The sequence below is a fragment of the Salmo trutta genome, chromosome 22, assembly GCF_901001165.1.
Source record: "Salmo trutta chromosome 22, fSalTru1.1, whole genome shotgun sequence".
Taxonomy (NCBI): Eukaryota; Metazoa; Chordata; class Actinopteri; order Salmoniformes; family Salmonidae; genus Salmo; species Salmo trutta.
Window position 1 is genome coordinate 11686675 of NC_042978.1, and position 26602 is coordinate 11713276.

Sequence of the window (26602 nt, forward strand, 5' to 3'; positions counted from 1 at the left end):
CGCGCACACAAAGTCCCACCTCTACCAACAGTGACTGTGTAGCCAGGTGACTGTGTCCATGACAATGGTGGAGCAGGTCTTAGATTAGCAGTGTAAAAACATTGCATTGTGGTGCATAAGTGGGCAGGACCTTTGTTCATAGGAAAGGACTGTGAGGATTTCACAATGCAGGCCTTCGAGATCGATGCAAACCTCAAGGGGGATTTCAACTTTAGTCTAAGAACCAAGGCTAAAGACACACACACACACACACACACACACACACACTTTCACGAATTTGTACTGACTGAGGTGAAAACTATTTTCAAGATGGAGGGAGGGAACACAACAACAAAACAGAGACTGGGAGAGACCTTTGAAGCACATCACATTTTTATTTGTCTTTTCAAACACTTTCCTCTACAGCACTTTCCAATTTGTAAGAAAGCAGACCTTCACAACTAACAAAGCAATACGAAAGCATCAGTTTGTGGGCACTCACTCTATTACCTGGGCCCTCCACTGACTGACTGCCATGAGCGCAGAGTCACTGGGGAAGGGACGGGGATCTATGAGTCTACACTAGAGGACGAGAGAGCGACAGACATTTTGTTTTGCACAAAGACATTTATATGTAGATATTTATATATGCATTTACAAAAAATATGCCTGGCCGGGGGCCAGACTACAAGGCATTGGGGGTGTGTAGAGAGAGAGAAAGTCAGAACTGGAATGTAAATATTAATAAAAACCAACAGGGGGTGCTGCTGCAGAGTCATCAATCAATCAAATGTATTTATAAAGCCCTTTTTACATCAGCCGATGTCAACAAAGTGCTATACAGAAACCCAGCCTGAAACCCCAAACAGCAAGCAATGCACCACGGTGCAGGCAGTGCAGAGTGGGAGGACCTGGGGTTGCCAGGGGCGACAAGCCTCACTGCCGCTGCACCAAGCTCACCAAGAGGAAGGGGCCAAAGAAGGAAGGGTATTGGGTATTCAACAGGAGCTCGAGGTAAAAGTTACCCTTCACCACAGATCTCGGATCGGATTACCCTATACCCCTATCCTAACCTTAGACATTAGGGATAGAAAAATATTTGACCCTGGATCAGTTGTTAGGAAAAACTTCCCGCTACTGCTCAGTGAGGGCACTTAGAGTGGAGGTGTCCATGCGTTACCCCTGATAAGAATGGCATTGAACGACATTGACATTTGTTTACCTTGAAGCTCAAAGTTGATGAAGCAAAATGGGCTGCGCCAATAGAGCAAATACGATTAACAGTGTCATCTTGTTCCCGAAAGTGCCAAGTAATTATTTCCTCTATCGAAATATTAGGAAGGTATCCTGCATGTCTTCTTCAACTTTTAAGTGTCACCATATTTCACTGTAAAGTGGATGAACAAATTTGATTTCGTTAAGGTCACCAATGTTCTCTCTGACTCTAATAGTATGGGTGAATAGTTAGACCAGGAACGCCATGGGTTTCAGTTCGATCAACCTAAGTGCATTTGTACGGTTCGTGTTTTTCCATTTTGAGATGAATGTTGCAAATGTTTTCTTAAAAGAAAAATATTTTAAAACATTTAAAACACAGTTTCTGCTTCAGATAATCTTGGAATGTAACCAATTAATCACTTCCTTGTTGAGGTGTCTAGCAAATGACTCTTGCTACTGTTTCCTACTGCAAATAGAAATATATGTGATTTTCTTAAAAACACAAGTTGCAGAAAATAATATCTAACATAATATCTCAACTTCAGCAGTCAGATATGACAGTATCAATGATTTAGCACCACAGAAACACACCACCCACATTTAGCCATCCCAACATGTCATGTGCAACCAAGTTGGCAGTGCCAACATATGAAATCCTTTTCCCCCACCTTTTATATTGAAATGGACCAACCTAACCTATGCCAACCAACAGTCACTGAGCCACATGTACTGTATATGTAATGAGCTGTTAGCTAGAATGTATTTCAGAAATAAAAAGGCATAATCTTATAAACACATACACAGGAAGGGATGGGCCATGGTTCAATGCTTGGCCCTTGAGATAATTGTTTTGTGTAATATACTGATTAACTAAAAGCCTCTTATCTGCTGCAGTAGCTAGTCCTATATGCTATGCCTAGATGGTGATTCGTTAGCATGGGAGTTCTTGCATAGGTTTAGATCCAGCAGTGTGGGAATATGACTTGACCAGGACTGGTCTTCAGTGATGCCTGAGCGGATCGAAGGCAGTGTTTGTCGGGACACCTTCTAGACCAACGCCCCATACTGACAGTCTTATAGAGTAACGCACATTTCTGTACCCTCGTCATGACCAGCGGCCACTCACCGAGACAAAGAGCAGTCTACAGAGTCAGGCCATGTCACGTGGCTTTTTCTGCTCCTTCCTCCTTGCTGGATGCTGAGCAGCATATTGGAGAACGTGTCGGCATATCAGCGATTGCCCCTGCCCATTTCAACACGCAGGAGGAGGTGGGATTGGCAAAATACATTATTTCATGATATATTTTACATGATAAAATTAACAGATGTTCCATTGGGGTTTTTTCTACAATGCACTGGATTCACCAGCATTATTCTGACAAGGCTTATCAGACCTTGTTATCAGAGTTGTTTTTTTTTATCTATGTCTATCCCGTTCTTGATTTGAACCCTCACAAAGACTTTTATTTATTTAACCTTTCTTTAACTAGGAAAGTCAGTTAAGAACAAATTCTCATTTACAATGACGGCCTACCCCGGGGACGCTGGGCCAATTGTGCACCGCCCTATGGGACTCCCAATCACGGCCGGATGTGATAAAGCCTGGATTCGAACCAGGGGCTGTAGTGATGCCCTCTTGCACAGAGATGCAGTGCCTTTGACCACTGCGCCACTCGGGAGCCCAATGACATACACCGTTAAAATAACCTATAGGGCTCTATAAATATCAATGGATAGGTACAAATGCACATGGAACAATATTAAACGAGGATTAGGCAAACATTACGCAAGGTCCGTCAACCTCTTGCTGGAGAGCGCTCACATCTTTGACTCACTTCAAGATAACGCAGACCATCCACTATTTAGCCATCTTTGAAAACAAAATGTTTGTTTTATTCCGCATGCGAATAGTACATGGACCACGTTTACATATGAGCGTGTCAGTGCGTCGGTTGAAGAGATCTGGCTCCTAGCTTGACCAATTCAACTCAACTGACTCAACTCACCACTGGAAAAATACACTGGACAATGATAACATGACCCTCAGCTCAGCTGGAAATTTGGCTCCAAGATGGCAAAAATAAGTAAGAAGTAAGATATTCTATAGCTACAGGCACTCATAACGCAGCAAAAACGCACACAAAAGTAAAACACAGCTGTTCAATTTTACCTACACCGCAAAAAAATTATATGTGAAGAAAATAAAAAAATTATTGCAACATTGAATTTGGAGCGAAATTTGTCACTCGCAGTGGAAAAGGATTCTGTCAAATTCTTGGACTGTAAAAACGTTGAAATTCCCTGCTTTTTGTCTCAGGTCTAGCATGTTGATAGATAGATAGATACACTGGTTGAAAAGTAGGCCTACTTCAACTTTTGTTTGGTTTTGTTTCCCTTAAATGACAAAACCAGGGCCTAACAGTAGAGTTCAAACAGGAAAACAGGAAACCAAATACTCTTAAAGTGAAGCTCCTCCCACACCAACTCTGAGGGCGACATACAATATGACCTCCAACCCTCTCCAAATGGCACTCATCCTAAAAGTCTGAATGGAGCAACTTCTTACAGTATTTGCAACACAGTTTAGTATATGCGCTGCTGTGCCAAGGTTGAAAACAACAGACTATGCTCTATGCACCAATTCCACAGTAGTTGATATCCAGCTGAAAATCTTTGGGATGTTGGAAGGGCCTGTCCAGGCCGACCATCATATCAAAACACAGTTGTTGGTAGGTCATCACATCAGGAGCCAGAGCTTGGATTATGTCATTGAATTAAATGAAAAATGGTTAATACTGTTATCACAAAGGCAGCAGTAAGCAACATGATTTATTTTAAAAGGGTAGTTGTATTCTGGGTAATGTAGTTAAGTGGGGGTGAACCACACAAACGGCAAGGCTTACACAGGGGTATTCATTTCATCAGTCTCAAGCTTCGGTATGAAAGACCTTCACGCATGTTATTCAATTCATTACTAGTGTTGTTGATTTGGGTGCAGGAAATTGACAAAAAAATAAGCGAGTATTGTTTTTTTCTTCCAGAAAGAAAAGAGGTGATGGGGATTGTGGGTAGTATAGTGTAGGATGATATAAGGACCAATGAGGCCATTGTAATCCAACACACACACATTCAAGCACACATCCATGCATGATCATACACACACGCACGGATATACATACATACACGCACACAGTACAATGACGTCATCGACATCACGTCTCATTGCATGTCACTTCCAAATAGCAGTGTGGTTGGTGTCTGTCTCAGAAATTCCAAAGTCACTTTTCTTTTTTTTTTCTTTCTGGAAAACAAAATCCAAGCTTTATCAGTCATAAATATTTCCCCATGTTTTTATCTAAAATGCACTAGCAGAGGACAGAAAGCACAATGTATAACATGCTTCTGTCAGGGCTTTTTCAAAAAATCAAAAAAGTCAAATAAATATATCTTTAAAATAAAGAATTTATATATATAGATATATAGAGAGATATATCTGTCCTTCATACAGAAAGTTAAGATTACAAAACTCATGACGGTGTATTAGAGATGTCATAAAAAAAAGCTTGTTGGACAATGCTGGGTGTGTGAAGGAACCAGTTCCTCTGTCTTTCTCTCCCTCTATCTTTCCTTTTCTACCTCCTCTCTCTCTCCCTCAGAAACCTCAAAGTGTGAAAACGCAGGGAACGGCTCGCCTTTGGCACCATCCGTTTTAGTCACAGCCCAAAATAATACAAAAGTTAAAAGAATGAAAGGAGAAAAATGAAATACATAAAACAGAGATGAAAATGAAGTTGGGAAACAACAGCCGGCTATCAAAAGATACAGAACATTTATGCCTTTTTTTGTCGGGAGGGGGGCTAACGGGAAAGGGGTGAGTTTTTGTTGGTTTTCTTCACGTTATGGTTGTTGTTGGTTTGTCATTTCTCTTTGAAAAGTCAAGTCCCGGGGGGAATGCGCCCACACAACAGTGGCTCACATGATGGTGCAGCACTTGCAGGGCTGCTTTTCCTTATTGTTGAGCTCAGTGGCGCCCCCCTCTGGCTCGCCCCCCTTCTCCCCCACGGGGGCCTTCTCCTGGGGGGTCTTAACGGGGTCGGCGGCGCTGCCGTTGGGCGGGGGCGACTGCTCTTCCTTGGTGCCTCCCTCGGTGACGGTCACAGTGGCGAGGTTGGGCCCCACCGTCACATTCTTGCCCTCGCCGTCCTCGATGACCACCAGCTGGGCCTTGACGGTGCCCTCCAGGCCCAGCACCTTGTTGGTTTCCGCCTCATCCTCCACGCTTTGGTAGCCCATGAACACCATGGTGACGGGGTTCTCAGCACTGGCCTCCACCTCGCCTCCACCAGACTGGGGACTGGCGCCGCCCGCCTTGGCCTTCATGCCAGTGATCTCCTTCTGCGGTGTCGTCTGCTGCTCCGCGGCTAACTCAGCATCGGTGGGGACGACGGGGGCAGTGGAGGTGGCGCCGGCGGTGGTGGCGTCGCTCATCATGGACTCGTCGGCTTTGTGGATGAGCTCGTCCACCTCATTGGCGCTGAGTTGGTGGACCCCGTTCTCCCCGTTCACCTCGTGTACCACTACGAGAGAGAAAGAGAGAGAGAGAGAGCGAGAGAGACAGATGTGTCATTGACAGAAGAGAACCAGAGCATTCCTCATGAGAGCATGGAGAACTAGGCCCTGTTCAAATTCTTAAAAAATGCATCCTTCCTTGAAGCAATCATGAATGATCTGATACAACTGGACTGACCAAAGCAATGTCATGGACCTATGGCTTCCACCTGGCTCCTATACAATCGTTTTAGATACTCGAGAAACAAGGAGAGGGAGGCTATTTAACGCGACACCCTTTTCCCACAAACCTCCACTCAGAACAATGACGTGCTCTGAAGCTGACCAGTGATGGCAGTCACAGTCAAGTCACAGGGAAGGAAGCAGGGGAGCGAGAAAAGCAGACAAGGAGTGCAAGGAGAGGAGAGCAGCTGAAAGAGAGCAGGGGGAAACAAAGCGAATGCCACAGCGGCCGCATCATGAGCCCAGACCTTGTTGTTTGTGTCAGGGAGCAAAACAGGTGCTACAGGGAGACCAAAAGGACAATTTCAAATGAGTCCCGAATGTACTGACTGTGTTTTGCGCCAATACGTAATAGACCAAGTTCACGTTCACAAATTGAACTATTGAAGTAGAATTATTGGTTTAAAACCAGGTCTATAAGTAGGGTTGTATTTATTGGTTACCCTGCAACACAATGTCATGCTATGCTTAACTATTCATTTTACTTTACGAGAAGTGGTAATATCAAGGTAATAATATCTAGCGTCAATAAGTGGATTCAAGGCACTCATTATATGAGACAGAGTATAAGCTTATATATGCCAGTGAAAATGCATTATCAAGTTTACTGAACCACACGATGTACGTCTTTCAATGGCTATGATCAGACGAGCAATGTCTGTAATAACTATCATTTTAGGTAGTCTTATCTCAGATCATATATTACAGCATTATTTTTTCCCCTTCTGATATTACTATTATACAATTCCTTCCGAAAGTATTCATGCCCCTTAACTTATTCCACACTTTGTTGTGTTGCAGCCTGAATTCAAAATGCAGCCTGAATTCAAAATGGATTACAGTTTCTCTCTTACCCATTTACACACACACACCCCATAATGACTAAGTGTTTCTAGAAATGTTTGCAAATTTATTTTAAAAAATGAAATCCAGAAATATCTCATTTACATAAGTATTTACACCAATACTTTGTAGAAGCACCTTTGGCTGCAATTACAGCTGTGAGTATTTCTGGGTAAGTCACTAAGAGCTTTCCAAGCCTGGATTGTGCAACATTTATCCATTATTATTTAAAAAATTCTTCAAGCTCTGTCAAATTGGTTATTGATCATTGCTAGACAACCATTTTCAGGTCTTGCCATAGATTTTGAAATAGAATGAATCTCCCGTGTCTGTTGGAATGCAGACTGAACCAGGTTTTTCTCTAGGATTTTGCCTGTACTTAGCTCCATTCTGTTTCTTTTTATGCTGAAAAACTCCACAGTCCTTAACGATTACAAGCATACCTATAACATGATGCAGCTACCACTATGCTTGAAAATATGGAGAGTGGTACTCAGTAATGTGTTGTATTGGATTTGCCCCAAACATAACATTTTGTATTCCGGACAAAGAGTTAACCTCTACGGGATCGGTGTCCCTAAACCGGGACAGTTGTTGCTCAATATGCGATAATGTGATTAGAATGACGTTGTAAACAACATAGACATGTCTTATACGGGCAGAAAGCTTAAATTCTTGTTAATTTAACTGCAGTGTCCAATTTACAGTAGCTATTACAGCAAAAAAATACCATGCTATTGTTTGAGGATAGTGCACAACAACAACAACACTTTTATCACGGCAACTGGTTTGATACATTAACCTCTGAAGGTAAACAATGTACTTACTTTCAGTAATCTTGCTCTGATTTGTCATCCTGAGGGATCCCAGAGATAAAATGTAGCATAGTTTTGTTTGATAAAATCAATTTTTATATTCAAATGTAGGAACTGGGTTCTACAGTTTGACCCCTCTGCTGTCTTTGGCTCCACACCCACCCCCCTGGCCATCTAGATGTGTGAAGGTTAGTGTATTTTCTGTAGGGAAGCTAATGATCCATCATGTATAACATTCCTGGGAGTCATTGTAAATAAGAATTTGTTCTTAACTGACTTGCCTAGTTAAATAAAGGTTAAATAAAAAAATTAAATGTACTTGAAAATGTATCAATTGACCAATTCGGCACATTTGGGCAAACTCCTGGCAGACAAAATATTGTGTAGTGATGTAGTTCTTCACTGGATCAGTCTGAAACTGTCCACACACACTGCTGCCATCCTGTGGACAACATCTAAATTACACCTAGGATCCTATCTCAATGTATGGCTATGCTCTTGCATTTCAAATAAGAATTTCATTTTAAATTCACATTTCCACAAACTTCAAAGTGTTTCCTTTAAATTGGTATCAAGAATATGAATACCCTTGCTTCAGGTCCTGAGCTACAGGCAGTTAGATTTGGGTATGTCATTTTAGGTGAAAAAAAGGGTCCGATCCTTTGCCACATTTTTTGCAGTAATCCTTTTTTAGTGCCTTGTTGCAAACAGGATGCATGTATTCTGTACAGACTTCCTTCTTTTCACTCTGTCAGTTAGGTTAGTATTGTGGAGTAACTACAATGTTGTTGATCCATCCTCATATTTCTCCTATCACAGCCATTAAACTCTGTATTGTGTTTTAAAGTCACTATTGACCTCATGATGAAATCCATGAGAGGTTTCCTTCCTCTCTGGCAACTGAGTTAGGAAGGACGCCTGTATCTTGTATTGACTGGGTGTATTGATACACCATCTAAAGTAAAATTAATAACTTCACCATTCTCAAAATTCACTGCTCTACTGACCTTACAGATAATTGTATGTGTGGGATACAGAGATGAGGTTGTCATTCAGAAATCATGTTAAACACTATTATTGCACAGAGTCCATGCAACTTATTATGTGATTTGTTAAGCACATTTTTACTCCTGAACATATTTAGGCGTGCCATAACAAAAGGATTGAATACTTATTGACTCAAGACATTTCAGTTTTTCAATTTGATTAATTTGTAAACATTTCAAAAAACATGACTTTATGGGGTATTGTTTGTAGGCCAGTGACAATTGAATCAATTTTAAATTCAGGCTGTAACACAACAAAATGTGGAAAAAGTCAATGGGTGTGAATAGTTTCTGAAGGCACATATCTTAGCTCTCATCATAATTGTTAACACTTCTCATAACGTATGTTTTAGCCAAGTGTTTCGTTTTGCTGTTGAAATCATGTTGGGAAATCACCTTTCTGGTAATCCTCATACACCTTGACCCCTTGCCCAGAGAGGTTAATGGGCAGTAGGGTGTTGGTGGACAACACCTTTGTCTCGCCCGTGACATTGTCCCTCTCAACGGTGATCTCTACTGAGTACATTGCTGGGTGCATGGGGTGTCAACAAGAGGAGATGTTAGGGGCCTGCAGAGGTGTCCTATCTCTCTCTCTCTCTCACCACACATCCATGGGACACATGAATTCTCTCACTTTCTCACCACAACGCCCTTTCACACGCCATATTATCTCTCGCTCAACAAGACTAGAGACATACCAGTTCCACTCAACCATATTTCACAATTATAAATAACCATGTAGTCTCTCCACAATACACATGTATAATAATACCAGCCAAAACCAGACAACCACTCTAAACAACCATATTCCACCAACAAATATAGCACTTAGTTACAGCCCAAGTAACACACACGACGATACGCAAACTCAATCTTATGAAGAAGACGGTCAACTTTGATTCATGACATCCCTTTGACAGCATATCTGGGCAACTTAAATGACTGTGTGGCTGTTAAGGAAGCATGTCTTTGGAGAACGGTAAATAACTTGGCTACAAACACTATAACTAAGGTGAACTCGAACATTTGTCATCGGCAGGCCTACACTATTCGAGTCTAACGCTGCCATGTTGACGGATTGAGAAATTGTACTTTTTAGCGGAGCTGTGTTGCCTTGGCAACATCGCATCGTCTGATGAAGACTATATATAGTGTATCCCCACACAACAGATGTACTGTGAGAACTGAATACTCAGTATATCATCCTGGCTAACTCTATACAAACATACCACTCTTCTTGTTTTAATACCTTTAGCCACAAACCACAGTGAATATCCACAAGAGTGAAAGTCCACAAGAACAGACCAATATGCAGACAGACAGGCAGACAGACAGACAGACAGACAGACAGACAGACTCACACATCAACTCATACAAACACATTCCCATACAGATAGGCAAACACACAGAGACAGACAGTTGATAGCTGTGGACAGAAGACAAATGTTAGGGGAAAAAATACAGTACAGAAACACGATGTTAGTGACAACAAATAGAGGACCTGAAATATACCACAACACTTCAGAGCGCACGACATGTTCAATGGCATTTACATTGCTTTTGTGTCCTCCTAAAGGTGTCACGAAAGCATAGTACTTAGCAACGGTGAAATACCCGAGTGGTCCGTCATTAAAATGGTTCCTCCCACATGACTCAACATTGTTTTACCTTCCCACCCACACATTCATATAGTGCGTCAAAGTACACTCACACCAGTAAAACAGGAACTGTACTACATCCTATTACACAGCATGGAACTGGTAGATGTATACCCCACATAAAAGTCCCCTTTTATTCATCCCCCATAACAGTCCCTCATCCCCCATAACAGTCCCCTCCCTCTATTGTATTGTGTCCTATCAACTTATCTAGCTTCTAGATATCTACTGTACATCGATAACTTGTTTATGCACAGGGTATAGTAACCATACTGTGTTACTTTCTTAGTTTCCAGTTGCTAAGTTCCTATCCGATGGTGATATTACACCAAAATGTTACCCAAAACGATCATATCCAGGAAAGCGTTGGCAATGAGAATTTTTGGGTCTTGATGAAACCAAACATTAAGTATTCGCTGTGCTCAGCAAGGGTCCTCTAGATGAGATGTATGAGGACCGGAGCTCAAGAGGTAAAACTAATTAGCCACTCGCCCTCTCAATCACTGTGGAGAATAGCCCTTCAGTGGAGTCCCTCGCTCTCCTTCCAGAGCTGTGAGGCTGATGAAAGCACATGTTTGATTAAAAGGGACAGAGGCCCACGTGTGAGGAGGAGTAAGGTGGAGACCCCTTGATACTGCTGAAAAGACCCCTTGCTGAGGAGATGAAGTCGTCCCCAGATGTTTCTAACTGCTCGTGTTTACAATACGTGGAGCTACACTGAGGTGTTGTATATGACAGTGGGGTAAATGGCCAACTATTTAGGTATCCTTTAGCTGTCATTCAAAGCTCCATTCAAATGAAGATTCGATAATGTGTTAGATTAGACATTGTGACACGGCTGACAACACGCTTGAGGAGCTACTGCCGGGCCAATGGAACTGGTTGTGTTTACATAATGAGTTCCACTGAGGAGTTACATATTGAATTTATAGATTTTACATTTATTATATGTCTAATCCAGTTACCCAGGATGCTAATGCCAGTAGCTGATGCCTGAGTGGGTGAACAGGATACAGCAAAAATGACGATTTTGGTTAGGGGTTAATATTAGATTTTCTTACACTGTAATACCTATTAATACCTATTGAATATGTGTTATTGACTGAGTAATGAATAACCAAGTGTTATATATTTGAAAAATGATAAAAGTAAGTAAACGATATCAAATAAACTAACATCAGATATAGTACTCAGCCGTCTATGTAAAGAGGCAAGCAGAGACAGAGTTTATGAGTGAAAAAAGAACAAAAAAAGAGGCAAAGAGTAGAATTTGTCTTTCTAGTGTGTCTCAGTCTGTGAGCTACAGGGTTCCCGAGACTCACCTGCTCTCATCATATCTGAGGCACCTCCGGACATGTCCAGGCGAGGGCTGTTGGGCACTTTGAGCACTTCCTTGACCTCTACAAGCAGTCAAGGAAGTGGGGTAAGAATGACAGAGAGAGAGAAAGAGACAAACACAGAGGAGGTGGCCAGGTTTCGGCAAAGACAGATAGCGATAGAAGACTCCAATAGAATCTTATTGAGACTTCTTCCATTTTGGACAAACTTGGACTCTATTGCATGTCTTTTTTCAGCAAACTTAACATGTGTAAATATTTGTATGAACATAACAAGATTCAACAACTGAGACATGAACTGAGTTCCACAGACATGTGACTAACAGAAATTGAATAATGTGTCCCTGAACAAAGGGAGGGGGGGGGAGTCAAAATCAAAAGTCATAGTCAGTATCTGGTGTGGCCACCAGCTGCATTAAGTACTGCAGTGCATCTCCTCCTCGTGGACTGCACCAGATTTGCTAGTTCTTGCTGTGAGATGTTACCCCACTCTTCCACCAAGGCACCGGCAAGTTCCCGGACATTTCTGGGGGGAATGGCCCTAGTCCTCACCCTCCGATCCAACAGGTCCCAGGCGTGCTCAATGGGATTGAGATCTGGGCTCTTCGCTGGCCATGGCAGAACACTGTCATTTCTGTCTTGCAGGAAATCATGCACAGAACGAGCAGTATGGCTGGTGGCATTGTCATGCTGGAGGGTCATGTCAGGATGAGCCTGCAGGAAGGGTACCACATGAGGGAGGAGGATGTCTTCCCTGTAACACAGCGTTGAGATTACCTGCAATGACAACAAGCTCAGTCCGATGATGCTGTGACACACCGCTCCAGACCATGACGGACCCTCCACCTCCAAATTGATCCCGCTCCAGAGTACGGGCCTCAGTGTAACGCTCATTCCTTCGACGATAAACGCGAACCCGACCATCACCCCTGGTGAGACAAAACCACGACTTGTCAGTGAAGAGCACTTTTTGCCAGTCTTGTCTGGTCCAGCGACGGTGGGTTTGTGCCCATAGGCAACGTTGTTGCCAGTGATGTCTGGTGAGGACCTGCCTTACAACAAGCCTACAAGCTCTCAGTCCAGCCTCTCTCAGCCTATTGCAGACAGTCTGAGCACTGATGGAGGGATTGTGCGTTCCTGGTGTAACTCGGGCAGTTGTTGTTGCCATCCTGTACCTGTCCTGCAGGTGTGATGTTCGGATGTACCGATCCTGTGCAGACTGCGAGGATGATCAGCTGTCCGTCCTGTCTCCCTGTAGCGCTGTCTTAGGCGTCTCACAGTACGGACATTGCAATTTATTGCCCTGGCCACATCTGCAGTCCTCATGCCTCCTTACAGCACATTCACCTAGATGAGCAGGGACCCTGGGCATCTTTCTTTTGGTGTTTTTCAGAGTCAGTAGAAATGACTCTTTAGTGTCCTAAGTTTTCATAACTGTGACCTTAATTGCCTACCGTCTGTAAGCTGTTAGTGTCTTAACGACGGTTCCACAGGTGCATGTTCATTAATTGTTTATGGTTCTTTGAACAAGCATGGGAAACAGTATTTAAACCCTTTACAATGAAGATCTGTGAAGTTATTTGGATTTTTACGAATTATCTTTGATAGACAGGGTCCTGAAAAAGGGATGTTTCTTTTTTTGCTGAGTTCATACTTTAACCCCTTTTTCGTGATATCCAATTGGTAGTTACAGTCTTGTCCCATCGCTGCAACTCCCCTACGGACTCGGGAGAAGCGAAGGCCGAGAGCCATGCGTCCTCTGAAACACAACCCTGCCAAGCCGCACTGCTTCTTGACACACTGCTCACTTAACCCGGAAGCCTGCCGCACCAATGTGTCGGAGGAAACACCGTCCAGCTGGCGACCGAAGTCTGCTTGCAGGCGCCTAGCCCGCCACAAGAAGTCGCTAGAGCGCCGATGGGACAAGGAATACCCAGCTGGCCAAACCCTCCCCTAAACCGGACAATTGTGCGCTGCCTCATGTGACACAGCCTGGGATCGAACCCGGGTCTGTAGTGACGCCTTAGACTGCTGCGCCACTTGGGAGACTCTATTGCATGTCTGATTGTACATACGCAACTTACATGATTCATTATAATCAATTAATAATGTATCAATTGCCTATCAATCAATTACTATATTCCTGAATGAAACAGGGGTGGGTACATTGAATATCTACGTTTGTTTTACAATGAGAGGAATAACATCACTTTAATACGATTACCATGACAGACTCTAAAGAGTGAAAAAAATGGAGGCAAAACATTTGTCTAAGACGTCTGTCTACAGTATGTCTCAGTATGTGAGCTACAGGGTACTGAGACTCACCTGCTCTCATCCTATCTGAGGCACCTCCAGACATTTCCAGATGAGGGCTGGTGTGCACTTTGACCACTTCCTTGACCTCTGTAACTTCCTTGACCTCTATAAGCGGTCAAGGAAGTGGGGTGAGAAAGAGAGAGGGAGGGAGAGAGAAAGAGCGACAAACACAGAACACATGTAAAAGAGGAGAAAGAAGAGAGGGAGGAGGAAGAATATCTGACTGAAGATGTATTACCTTGCACAGTGCCTGCCGGAGCCTGTGAGAGAGGGAGAGAGAAAACAGTATTTTAACCCAGTGGTGGAAAAAGTACCTAACTGTCATACTTGAGTAAAAGTAAAGATATCTTAATAGAAAATGACTCAAGAAAAGGTTAAAGTCACCGAGTAAAATTGTACTTGTAAAAGTAGAAGTCTAAAAGTAAAAGTCTAAAAGTATTTGGTTTAAAATGTACTTAAGTATCAAAAGTATAATACAATTTAATTATATTAACCAAACCAGATGGCACAATTTTCTTGTATTTTTAAATTTATGGATAGCAAGGGACACTACAACACTCAGACATCATTTACAAACAAAGCATGTATGTTTAATGAGTCCGCCAGATCAGAGGCAGTAGGGATGACCAGGGATGTTCTCTGTTTAGTGAGTCCGCCAGATCAGAGGCAGTAGGGATGACCAGGGATGTTCTCTGTTTAGTGAGTCCGCCAGATCAGAGGCAGTAGGGATGACCAGGGATGTTCTCTGTTTAGTGAGTCCGCCAGATCAGAGGCAGTAGGGATGACCAGGGATGTTCTCTGTTTAGTGAGTCCGCCAGATCAGAGGCAGTAGGGATGACCAGGGATGTTCTCTGTTTAGTGAGTCCGCCAGATCAGAGGCAGTAGGGATGACCAGGGATGTTCTCTGTTTAGTGAGTCCGCCAGATCAGAGGCAGTAGGGATGACCAGGGATGTTCTCTGTTTAGTGAGTCCTCCAGATAAGAGGCCGTAGGGATTACCAGGGATGTTCTCTGTTTAGTGAGTTCTCCAGATCAGAGGCAGTAGGGATGACCAGGGATATTCGGTTGATAAGTGTGTGAATTTGACTATTTTCTTGTCCCGCTAAGCATTCAAAATGTACTTTTGGGTGTTTTGGGTGTGGAGTAAAAAGTACAATATTTTCTTAAGGAATTTAGTGAAGTAAAAGTAAAAGTAGTCAAAAACATAAATAGTTAAGTACAGATACCCCCCAAAACTACTTAAGTAGTACTTTAAAGTATTTTTACTTAAGTACTTTACACCACTGTTTTAACCCATGTATCATACAGCATTAAACTCAGAAAATTCAGTGTCAAACCCATCAAATACATTACCACCACACACGTATAGAGGGGTGGGTCTATTTCTGCAATATGAACCATCGGGATTATTGTATCAATGTGGCCGCACAGTCGAACAGCATCCATTTCTAAAAATACTATAACAGATTGAGTGAAACGGTTCTACTGACAACCCACAGCTATGAGGTAATAGATTTGTTTCTTGAAGAGACACTCTTATTCAAAAGCATGGCTACATAATGAATGAACATTATGTCACATACAGTATTTAACGTATTTCGTTGAAAACCTAGTTTAAGGGAAGGAACATACAATATTTATTTTTATGCCACAAAAAAACATGGACGACAAGAAAGCAAGAAAAATGATTTGAGGTAGAAACAGACGCCACATTAAATAAGCACTTTCCCTTTGAATAAAGCGGTGCCAGGCTGGATAGGTTGAGGAAGTGGATATTAACTTGTGGAGGAAAGAGCAAAAAGGGCCAACGAGTTCAAGAGGGAAAAACGAAGAGACAGAGCATCTTTTCTAGCCGTTGCTATGAAACCCCTATGTTAAAAGCTACCCAGTGTGTGCTGTCAATATGAACTTCCCCTTTGGACAAGAGCCTCCCTCCTGTCAACAACTGTTCCCCATACACTGCTTGTCAGACCCAGTGTCTGACTCTCCGGGCCCATCCGGACCGTCACTAATGATATCACTGATGGCACAATATTGAGATGTCATTTGCTCAAGTGGACACGCCACTGTCAGTTTATCACAAGGGCAGTTATTTGTACACAGGGCTTTTTCGCTTTCCGATGTGCCCCAAGGCTTGCTTCAGCCTGCTAAACCTCTCCCCTCCCTTCTGATTCCTCCATCTCCTACTCCCCTACTTCAAACGTTCCCCTCCAACACACACACACACACACACACACACACACACACACACACACACACACACACACACACACACACACACACACTCCCCACTCCTGTCTCTAACAGTGTGTGTGTGTGTGTGTGTGTGTGTGTGGGTGTGTGTGTATGTGTGTGTGTGTGTGTGTGTGTGTGTGTGTGTGTGTGTGTGTGTGTGTCCGGTGGACCTGCTGTGTCCAGCTGCCCTCGGAGGGGTAGGAGGCGAGGGAGACTCACTTTGTTGTCTGCTGTCTTGGCTTCCTCCTTCGTTGTTGCGTCTGTCAGGTTCTCTTTGGTAGAGGTCGCCGACACGCCCGTCTCCAGCTCCTCCAGTTCCTGCTCCATTCTACAGAACAGAGAGAGATGTTATCAGTCACACACACAGACATGGTCAATGACACACAAACAGTGTGAGAACGCTTGGCAAGTCATGCACATCACGCATTCACGGGCCGTAGTGTTCCAAAGCAGTTTTGGATTTCTGTCTTGTCTAATTTAAATGTTAGTTATTTTTGGCAACAGTGCTCATCCATTGGGAAGGGGATTTTACAGATTTTACAGATGCACTGGCATTTTTTGTCTAAAATAAATGAGCTGAGTGCATAAGGAGTTATTCAAAATCAATGAAAAACATTAGCACCCCCCTTAAACCGTGAACTATTTCTTTAAGTGTCCTGGTATTGTTCAATGCCAAAACAACCTCACTGTCCTTCCTCACTATGGCCTATCTAACAGAATTAAGCGCCTATTTGGGAAATGGACAAAAGATTCTCCTTAGCTTTCTCCAGTTCCGCCTTTTCCCTAGCTCCGGCAATTGTTCGCTTGCGTTGCTCATTGAGTGCTGTGCCAGTTTAGTGCCAATGTCGCCCCAGTCTGAGCCCCAACAGCCAGCCAGCACTACAGCAGCCAGGAGGAATTTAATTAGCGAATTGGATTGCCAGGGGAAGAAGATTGATGACACTGTTTTGCTATGAGTGAGAAAGAAAATGGTTGGAGCGAGGAGGGAGGGGTGGTGGTGGAGGGTTGGTCTGTTCTTGGGTCTCCTTTCTGTACCCGAGCCGACAGGGTGAAAACTCTGTCGATGTGCTCCAGGGTTGCTGTTGAATGACAGACCCTCGCTGTGACCCCGCTCTCTGAGGGTGTCTCAGGGAGAGCGGATATGCAAAAAACACATTTCCAGTATTACTACACACGTGTGAAATAGGAAAAATAAACAGGAAAAGCAGGAAAATAATCCTGCAGCAACAGGAAATGTGAATATTATGTGGATTATAATTAATGGGCATTTTTTTGTATGGGGTTGATACATTTAAACTTCGAATACACTACAAGTTTGCATTTCCTGCTGTGCAGGAAAATTGTCATCAACAACATAGTGATCAAATTAAGATCCTACATCTGTACTCCTTTCGAGCTAAGAGTTAAACTTATTAAACATTTTCTAAGAAGCATTGCAAACGATCTCACTGATAGCAAATATGCTGGGCCACATTGCCAGTGAGCTGGCATGCCAAAATTATATCGAGAGAATAGGATATCAAGATTTTATCTGTTTTTATAAGTTAAGAGCAGATTTTGCCTATAATGACATATAATGAATCCAGAAACATGTATAAGTAGTAGGTACCAGTGGAGGCTCCTCAGAGGAGGAAGGGGAGGACCCTCCTACTCAGTAAATGTATTTTTTTTTATATAGTGAAACATTTTAAAAAGTATTATTTTTTGATAAAACTATACTAAATATATTAATTTACGTCACCATATAATTGATTAAAACCACTGTTTTGCAATGGTCTACAGTAGCCTCAGCAGCACTCTGTAGGGTAGCACCATGGTGGAGCCGGAGGACAGCTAGCTTCCGTCCTCCTCTGGGTACACTGACTTCAATACAAAACCTAGGAGGCTCATGGTTCTCACCTCCTTCCATAGACTTACTCAGTAATTATGACAACTTACGGAGGATGTCCTCCAACCTATCAGAGCTCTTGCAGCATGTACTGACATGTTGTTCACCCAATCAAAGGATTAGAGAATTAATCTACTACTGAAAGCATAAGCTACAGCTAGCTAGCACTGCAGTGTATAACGTGTTGTGAGTAGTTGACTCAAAGACAGAGAAAGACAATAGTTGAACAGAGAGAGATAGTTATATTTGTTAGTATTTTTTTAAACTTTCACTTTCTCTTAGCTACAGAATGCAGCTAGCTAGTTAGCCTACTTAAAAACCTGGCTCAAACAGAGAGGGATGCTATGTTAGATAGCTGGCTATGGCTATCCAACTCTGGATTCCCTTCCAAGTCATGATTTTATTAATTTATTGCCACCGGGGCCCACTGGTGTAACTGCTAAACTGCTTTCTGACTGTAAACTGTACTGCATGTTTGTAGCGGGTTTAATAACATGTTAGTTCTATTAGCTATGTTGACTATGACTACGGAATGAAATGGTGATAAACATACCTGAATTTGTCCAATAGAGACTCTCATTTGCAATTGTTGAACTAATGATTACAGCCTAGATCAGCTAGATGCAGACGAGAGTGTGCATGGCGGTATCGAATGTGTCACTGTCTGTCCCCTTGATTACTCAACATTTCTCGACCTGTGCACTTACACTACCGGTCAAAAGTTTTAGAACACCTACTCATTCAAGGGTTTTTCTTTATTTGTACGATTTTCTACATTGTAGAATAATAGTGAAGACATCAAAACTATGAAATAACACATATGGAATCATGTCGTAACCAAAAAAGTGTTAAACAAATCAAAATAATGTTATATTTGAGATTCTTCAAGTAGCCAACCTTTGCCTTGATGACAGGTTTGTACACTCTTGGCATTCTCTCAACCAGCTTCACCTGGAATGCTTTTCAAACTGTCTTGAAGGAGTTCCCACATATGCTAACCACTTGTTGGCAGCTTTTCCTTCACTCTTCGGTCCGACTCATCCCAAACCATCTCAATTTGGTTGAGGACCGGGGATTGTGGAGGCCAGGTCATCTGATGCATCACTCCATCACTCTCCATCTTGGTAAAATAGCCCTTATACAGCCTGGAGGTATGTTGGGTCATTGTCCTGTTGAAAAATAAATGATAGTCCCACTAAGCCCAAACTAGATGGGATGGCATATCGCTGCAGAATGCTGTGGTAGTCATGCTGGTGCCTTGAATTCTAAATAAATCACAGACAGTGTAACCAGCAAAGCACCCCCACACCATAACACCTCCTCCTCCATGGTTTACGGTGGGAAATACACATGCGGAGATCATCCGTTCACCCACAGTGCATCTCACAAAGACACAGCAGTTGGAACAAAAAATGTGGACAGATTTCCACCGGTCTAATGTCCATTGTTCGTGTTTCTTTGCCCAAGCAAGTCTCCTCTTCTTATTGGTGTCCTTTAGTAGTGGTTTCTTTGCATCAATTCAACCATGAAGGCCTGATTCATGCAGTCTCCTCTGAACAGTTGATGTTGAGATGTGTCTGTTATCTGAACTCTGTAAAGCATTTATTTGGGCTGCAATTTCTGAGGCTGGTAACTCTAATGAACTTATCCTCTGCAGCAGAGGTAACTCTGGGTCTTCCTTTCCTGTGGCGGTCCTCATGAGAGCCAGTTTCATCATAGCGCTTGATGGTTTTTGCGACTGCACTTGAAGAAACTTTCAAAGTTCTTGAAATATTGTACTGACTGACCTTCATGTCATAAAGTAATGATGGAATGTCGTTTTTCTTTGCTTGAGCTGTTCTTGCCATAATATGGACTTGGTATTTTACCAAATAGGGCTATCTTCTGTATACCACCCCTACCTTGTCACAACACAACTGATTGGCTCAAACACATTAAGAAAGAAAGAAATTCCAAATTAACTTTTAACACCTGTTCATTGAAATGCATTCCAGGTGACTTCCTCATGAAGCTGGTTGAGGGAATGCCAAGAGTATGCATAGCTGTCATCAAGGCAAAGGGTGGCTATTTGAAGAATCTCAAATATAAAACCCTTTTTTGGTTACTACATGATTCCTTATGTGTTATTTCATAGTTTGATGTCTTCACTATTATTCTACAATGTAGGTTGTAGCAACCTCATGATGGGTACAGGGAACATTCGAGTATCATGTAGTAGCCTAAACCTATCAATGTTACATTGTGCTGGGTGGATGGAATAGGAATATGAATGACAGTCATCCAATATGCTGTAATAGAAACAAGGCCGTGCTCATAAAAAAAAGAATCATCCTCCCTCATCTTAAACATCACCGAGAGCAACTGGTAGGTACACCAGTGTTCCAGGGTTGTAGGCGTACCTAATGATGTTCTCCTCCATCCCCTTGAGCTTGGCCTCGTCCTCCGCAAGCTGTTTCTTGGCCTCGTCCTGCTCCGAGCCAGCAGCTCCATCCAGCAGCCATCTTTCCCTCAGGGACTTTTGCTGGACAGGACAGAAGAGCACAGGAACATCAATCACTGATTATTCACCCCCCTTTGATTTCATCACATTTTGTTGCTTGACAAAGTGGGATTGAAATGGATTTAGTTGTGATTTTTTTATTGATCTACACTAAATACTACATAATGTCAAAGTGAAAAGAAAATTCTACAAATGTTAACACATTTATCAAAATTAAATAACTCAAATAGTTGCTGCAAAAGTATTCACACCTTTTGTTTAGTCAAGCCTAAATTAGTTCAGGGGTAACAATTGGCTTGACATATCACATAATAAGTTACATGGACTTTGTGTGAAATAATAGGGGTTGACATGATTCTTGAATAACTACCCCTTCCTCTGTCCCCCATACGTACAACTTTTATATGGCCACTCAGTCAAGCTGCATCATGGTATGGGTGTGCTTGACAAAGACAGAGCTTGAAGAATTTTGAAAAGAATAATGGGCAAATATTGTACAATCCAGGTGTGCAAAGCTCTTAGACTTACCCAAGAAGACCCACAGCAGTAATCACTCACAAATGTGTTTCTAACATGTATTGACTCAGGTGGGTGATCACTTATCTAATCAAAGTATGTTAGTTGTTTTTTTTTCACAATTTTTGTTATTTAATTTTTTCCCATTTTGACATTACAGAGTAAAGAAAATCACAATTATATTCATTTCAATCCCACTTTGTAACGCAGATGTAAAATAATGAAACAAAAAGGTTATAATTTTTAGATAAAACTATACTAAATATATTCACGTCACCAAATACCTGATAAAAACACTGTACTGTTTTGCAGTGAAGGTCTACAGTAATCTCAACAGTGCCCTCTAGGGTAGCGTCATAGTGTAGCCAGAGGACAGGTATTTTCTGTCCTCCTCAGGCTACACTGACTTCAATACAAACCTTGGAGGCGAGTGATCCTCACCCCTTCCATAGACCGACATGGTAATTATGACATCTTCCGGAGGATGTCCTCCAACCAACGAAAGCTTTTGCAGTATGAACTAACATGTTGTCCATCCAATCAAAGGATCAGAGAATTAACCTAATACTACGCATGTGTGATTTAGAAGATTGATGAGTTGGTGACATTGTTGGATAGATTGAGGTTGAGATAGTCAATAGTGATAGTTGGGCATTTTTTGTGACAATATTCCATTTAAATTTGTTTCTTCAAACTGCAGGAGACAGAGGACGTAGATTATATATTGTTTTCTTGGTTTTATAACTACATTGTGTTTTATTTACATTTGCCATGCTAACTTCAGTAGCAAGTAGCTAGCTAGCTACCAGAGTGCAGTTTTCTACACCAGAATAGCTAAAGTTAACAACAATGTAGTGGATTTATTGTTGAAGAACCCCTTTCATTGCCCACATCAGATTTAAGCTTCTGGGAAAAAGCCACATTGATCATGTAATGGACGAAGGTCTGCATATTCAAACTGCCCAACATACCAAGAAGGTAAGAAGAAACAGGTTGACGCAGCACATTTTGTTGTGTCGTCCTCTGGTGGCTAGCTAGCTAGCTAAAATTGGCCCTTTCCTAAATTAGCCATGGATAGAGATAGGGATTTGGAGTTGTGTGCTGGCCAATGATTATAACGGCAATTCTGATCCAACCATAAATTCATACATTGTGCCCCTGGCCTGAGAGGATAGAAGTTCAATATGTAGCTAGATGTAGTAGGCTAATGTTAACTAGCTGGCTCATCGTTGCCCATGAAAGGAAGTTAGGCTAGCGAGCAAGCATTTTAGCCAGGTAGCCTAGGACAACAAAAACTAAAAACGTGAAATGTATGAGAGTCATAATCAGTCAATTGAAATAAATAAATTAAGCCCTAATCTATGGATTTCACATGACACTGGGCAGGGGTGTAGCCATGGGTGGGCCTGGGAGGGCATAGGTCCACCCACATGGCAGCTAGGTCCACTAACTGGGGGGCCAGGCCCAGCCAATCAGAATGAGTTTCCCCCACAAAAATACTTTATTACAGATAGAAATACAGACAGAAAGCACCCTATCCCCCCGGATGTGGAGGTCCTGGGTTGGCGTGGTTACACATGGTCTTTGGTTGTGAGGTCGGTTGGACGTACTGCCAAATTCACTGAAATTATGTTGGAGGCAGCTTATGGTAGAAATATTCAATTTTCTGGCAACAGCTCTGGTCAACATTCAGCAAAACTTGAGACATCTGTGGCATTGTGTTGCGTGACAAAACTGCACATTTTAAAGTGGCCTTTTATAGCACCCAGCACAAGGTGCACCTGTGTAATGATCATGCTGTTTAATCAGCTTCTTGATATGCCACACAAAGGTGTGATGAAACAATTCAGTCCCATTCAAAATCCTATTTTCCCTAACCTCTAATCCTAACCTGTACCCTAACCTTAACCCTAATCCTAACCTTAACCTCAAAACCTAACCATAGCTCCTAACCCTAACACTAATTATAACTTAACCCTGAACCCCCTAGAAAAAGCATTTGACCTTGTGGGGACTAACAAAATGTCCTCACAAGTATAGTTAAACACGTCCACACACACACACACACACACACACACACACACACACACACACACACACACACACACACACACACACACTTATTCAAACTGTAGACGGGATTCATATCATGCATTAATACTCTGTATGTTAATTTCTAACTTAGTTCAAATGTAACGTGAATGCAAATTCATTGCCATGAATAGCATCCACTTAGGAATGGGCTGAAATCAGCTCAATGCAGCATGATGGATTTGCATAATTTCCCCTTGGCAGATGGGTTAATTTAGGGGACTGGTTTATAGGAACCCAATCTCTTTCAAAAGCAAGAAAATGTGGGTAAAGGTTATTTTTGCAGCAGTGAAAGAGTCTCATGCACGCCAGTGTATCCAGCATAGTATAATATCACTATTCATGAATTCAACCCCAGGCAGTAAAAATCCATCTAACCCAACTATCTCATGACCTGACCATCTTACTCTTATCAATAAGCTGGTTTCTCCCTCCCTCCCTCCCTCCCTCCCTCCCTCCCTCCCTCCCTCCCTCCCTCCCTTTCTCTGAGAAAAAACATGATGTATTTACAGTTCCAGTCAAAAGTTTGGACACCTACTCATTCCAGGGTTTTTAAATTAATTTTTACTATTTTCTACATTGTAGAATAATAGTGAAGACATCAAAACTATGAAATAACACATATGGAATCATGTAGTAGCCAAAGAAGTGTTAAACAAATCAAAATATATTTTATATTTGAGATTCTTCAAAGTAGCCACCCTTTGCCTTGATGACAGCTTTGCACACTCTTGGCATTCGCTCAACCAGCTTCATGAGGAAGTCACCTGGAATGCATTTCAATTAACAGGTGTGCCTTCTTAAAAGTTAATTTGTGGAATTTCTTTCCTTCTTAATGCGTTTGAGCCAATCAGTTGTGTTGTGACAAGGTAGGGGTGTTACACAGAAGATAGCCCTATTTGGTAAAAGACCAAGTCCATATTATGGGAAGAACAGCTCAAATAAGCAAAGAGAAATGACAGTCCATCATTACTTTAAGACATGAAGGTCAGTCAATACGAAACATTTCAAGAACTTTGAAAGTTTCTTTAAGTGCAGTCGCAAAAACCATCAAGCGCTATGATGAAACTAGCTCTCATGAGGACCGCCATAGTAAAGGAAGACCCAGAGATACCTCTGCTGCAGAGGATAAGTCAATTAGAGTTAACTACACCTCAGATTGCAGCCCAAATAAATGCTTCACAGAGTTCAAGTAACAGACACATCTCAACATCAACTGTTCAGAGGAGACTGTGTGAATCAGGCCTTCATGGTCGAATTGCTTCAAAGAAACCACTACTAAAGGACAACAATAAGAAGAAGAGACTTGCTTGGGTCAAGAAACACGAGCAATGGACATTAAGCCGGTGGAAATCTGTCCTTTGGTCTGATGAGTCCAAATTTGAGATTTTCGGTTCCAACTGCCTTGTCTTTGTGAGATGCAGAGTAGGTGAACGGACGATCTCCGCATGTGTGGTTCCCTCCGGGAAGCATGGAGGAGGAGGCGTGATGGTGTGAGGGTGCTTTGCTAGTGACACTGTCAGTGATTTATTTAGAATTCCAGGCACACTTAACCAGCATGGCTGCCACAGCATTCTGTAGCAATACGCCATCCCATCTGGTTTGCGCTTAGTGGGACTATCATTTGTTTTTCACCAGGACAATGACCCAACACACCTCCAGGCTGTGTAAGGGCTATTTGACAAAGAAGGAGAGTGATGGAGTGCTGCATCAGATGACCTGGCCCGCAGAGTGAAGGAAAAGCAGACAACAAGTGCTCAGCAAATGTGCAAACTCCTTCAAGAATGTTGGAAAAGCATACCAGGTGAAGCTGGTTGAGATAATTGCAAAGCTGTCATCAAGGCAAAAGGTGGCTACTTTGAAGAATCTAAAATCTAAAATACATTTTGATTTGTTTAACACTTTTGGTTACTACATGACTACAAGGCGATCTGTTTCACAATCCTCTCTACTCTACCGCTCTCCCCCTCTCGCCTTCCCTCCTTTCTCCTCTCCCTTTCACTCTCTCTCTCTCTCTCTTATCCAGCTCCCCTGCGTATGCTCTCCCTGCCTCTCCCCTGGTGGGCTCTATGATTGGGTGACATCATCACCTGTTCACGCCCTTCCACAAACACGCACGCATGCATACACACACCGTCACCCTGTCGGAAGCAAGGGGACAAAGCCACAGCAGCTCCCACACATGTACCCTGTGTTTGATCCATTGTTCTGGGGGAGCACAATGCCCCATAAATAAACACACACGTATATGTGCATACGCGTAAACACACACACACACACACACACACACACACACACACACACACACACACACACACACACACACACACACACACACACACACACACACACACACACACACACACACACACACACAGATGTGCACACACAACATGCATACTGACAGGCACACACACACACATACGGTACACACACTCTCACACCAACTGGGCATTTCACTCATTTGTAAAAGATCAGGGGCACAGAACTAGCCACAGCAGTTAGCTTCACACTATTATGTTTAACTGCAAATTAAACATGATCAGACAAGCAATGTTATATAATAATAGCTACTCAATATCCTTTTCACATTTCTAAACTGACTCTACTGGGAAATATAATAAAGCAGGAGTTGTACTGAAACTACATTTGCAGACTAATTCTAACAATAACAGACAAGCTGCATATTGCGTTACCGAGTCCCAAACTGAGATCCTTTACTGTTCTACTATCTCCTGTGACCATCATACACTCTTAAAAAAAGGGTCCCAAAATGGTTCTTTGGCTGTCCCCATAGGAGAACCCTTTTTGGTTCCGGGTAAAAACCCTTTTTTGGTTCCAGGTAGAACCATTTTGGGTTCCATGTAGAACCCTCTGTGTAAAGGGTTGTACATGTAACCCAAAAGGCTTCTACATGGAACCAAAAAGGGTTCTACACGGAACCAACCAACAAGGGTTCTTCAAAGGTTTCTCTTATGGGACTATCGCAGCCCTGTTGTCCACCCCAAGGACCAATAGCCTATAATATCTACATTCCTGCACCAATCAGAAATAAAACATCAATGTCTGCTGAGTGACAGTGAGGTGAAAAAGCTGAATGCAACTGGTCTGTATTCACCCACCACTCAGCTTCCTGCCTCTCCCTCTCTCTCTCCCCCCTCTGTTTCTATTTCTACATTTGTTTCTCTCTCTCTCTCATCTCTGTTTGTCTTTCTCTCTCTTTCTATCACCTACCCCATCTCTTTCTCTCTCTCTCTCTACCTCCCGCTCTCTCTCCCTCTTTCTCCCTCTTTCTCTCTCTCTGTCCAGTGTGTCTGCTGCCTGGACAGTTGAGCTCCATGGAAACTGCTAATGAGTCCAGTTTTTG

General features: G+C 42.5%; 1 protein-coding gene across 5 annotated transcripts in view; it reads right to left on the bottom strand.

Moving 5' to 3' along the window:
* Window positions 1-350: 350 nt before the first annotated feature.
* palm1a (paralemmin 1a) overlaps window positions 351-26602 on the bottom strand; it is a 64994-nt gene continuing 38742 nt past the window's right edge. Inside the window, exons 4-10 of one of the 5 annotated variants that reach the window (XM_029706593.1) lie at window positions 20528-20649; window positions 16460-16568; window positions 14245-14266; window positions 14016-14111; window positions 11673-11750; window positions 9089-9220; window positions 351-5774 (exon numbers count right to left, since the gene is read on the bottom strand). In XM_029706593.1, the coding sequence (XP_029562453.1) occupies window positions 5170-5774; window positions 9089-9220; window positions 11673-11750; window positions 14016-14111; window positions 14245-14266; window positions 16460-16568; window positions 20528-20649 (1164 nt within the window). In that variant the 3' untranslated portion in view covers window positions 351-5169. The remainder of the gene's footprint in view (window positions 5775-9088; window positions 9221-11672; window positions 11751-14015; window positions 14112-14244; window positions 14267-16459; window positions 16569-20527; window positions 20650-26602) is intronic. The other 4 variants (XM_029706594.1, XM_029706595.1, XM_029706596.1 and 1 more) reach the window with 4 other exon arrangements.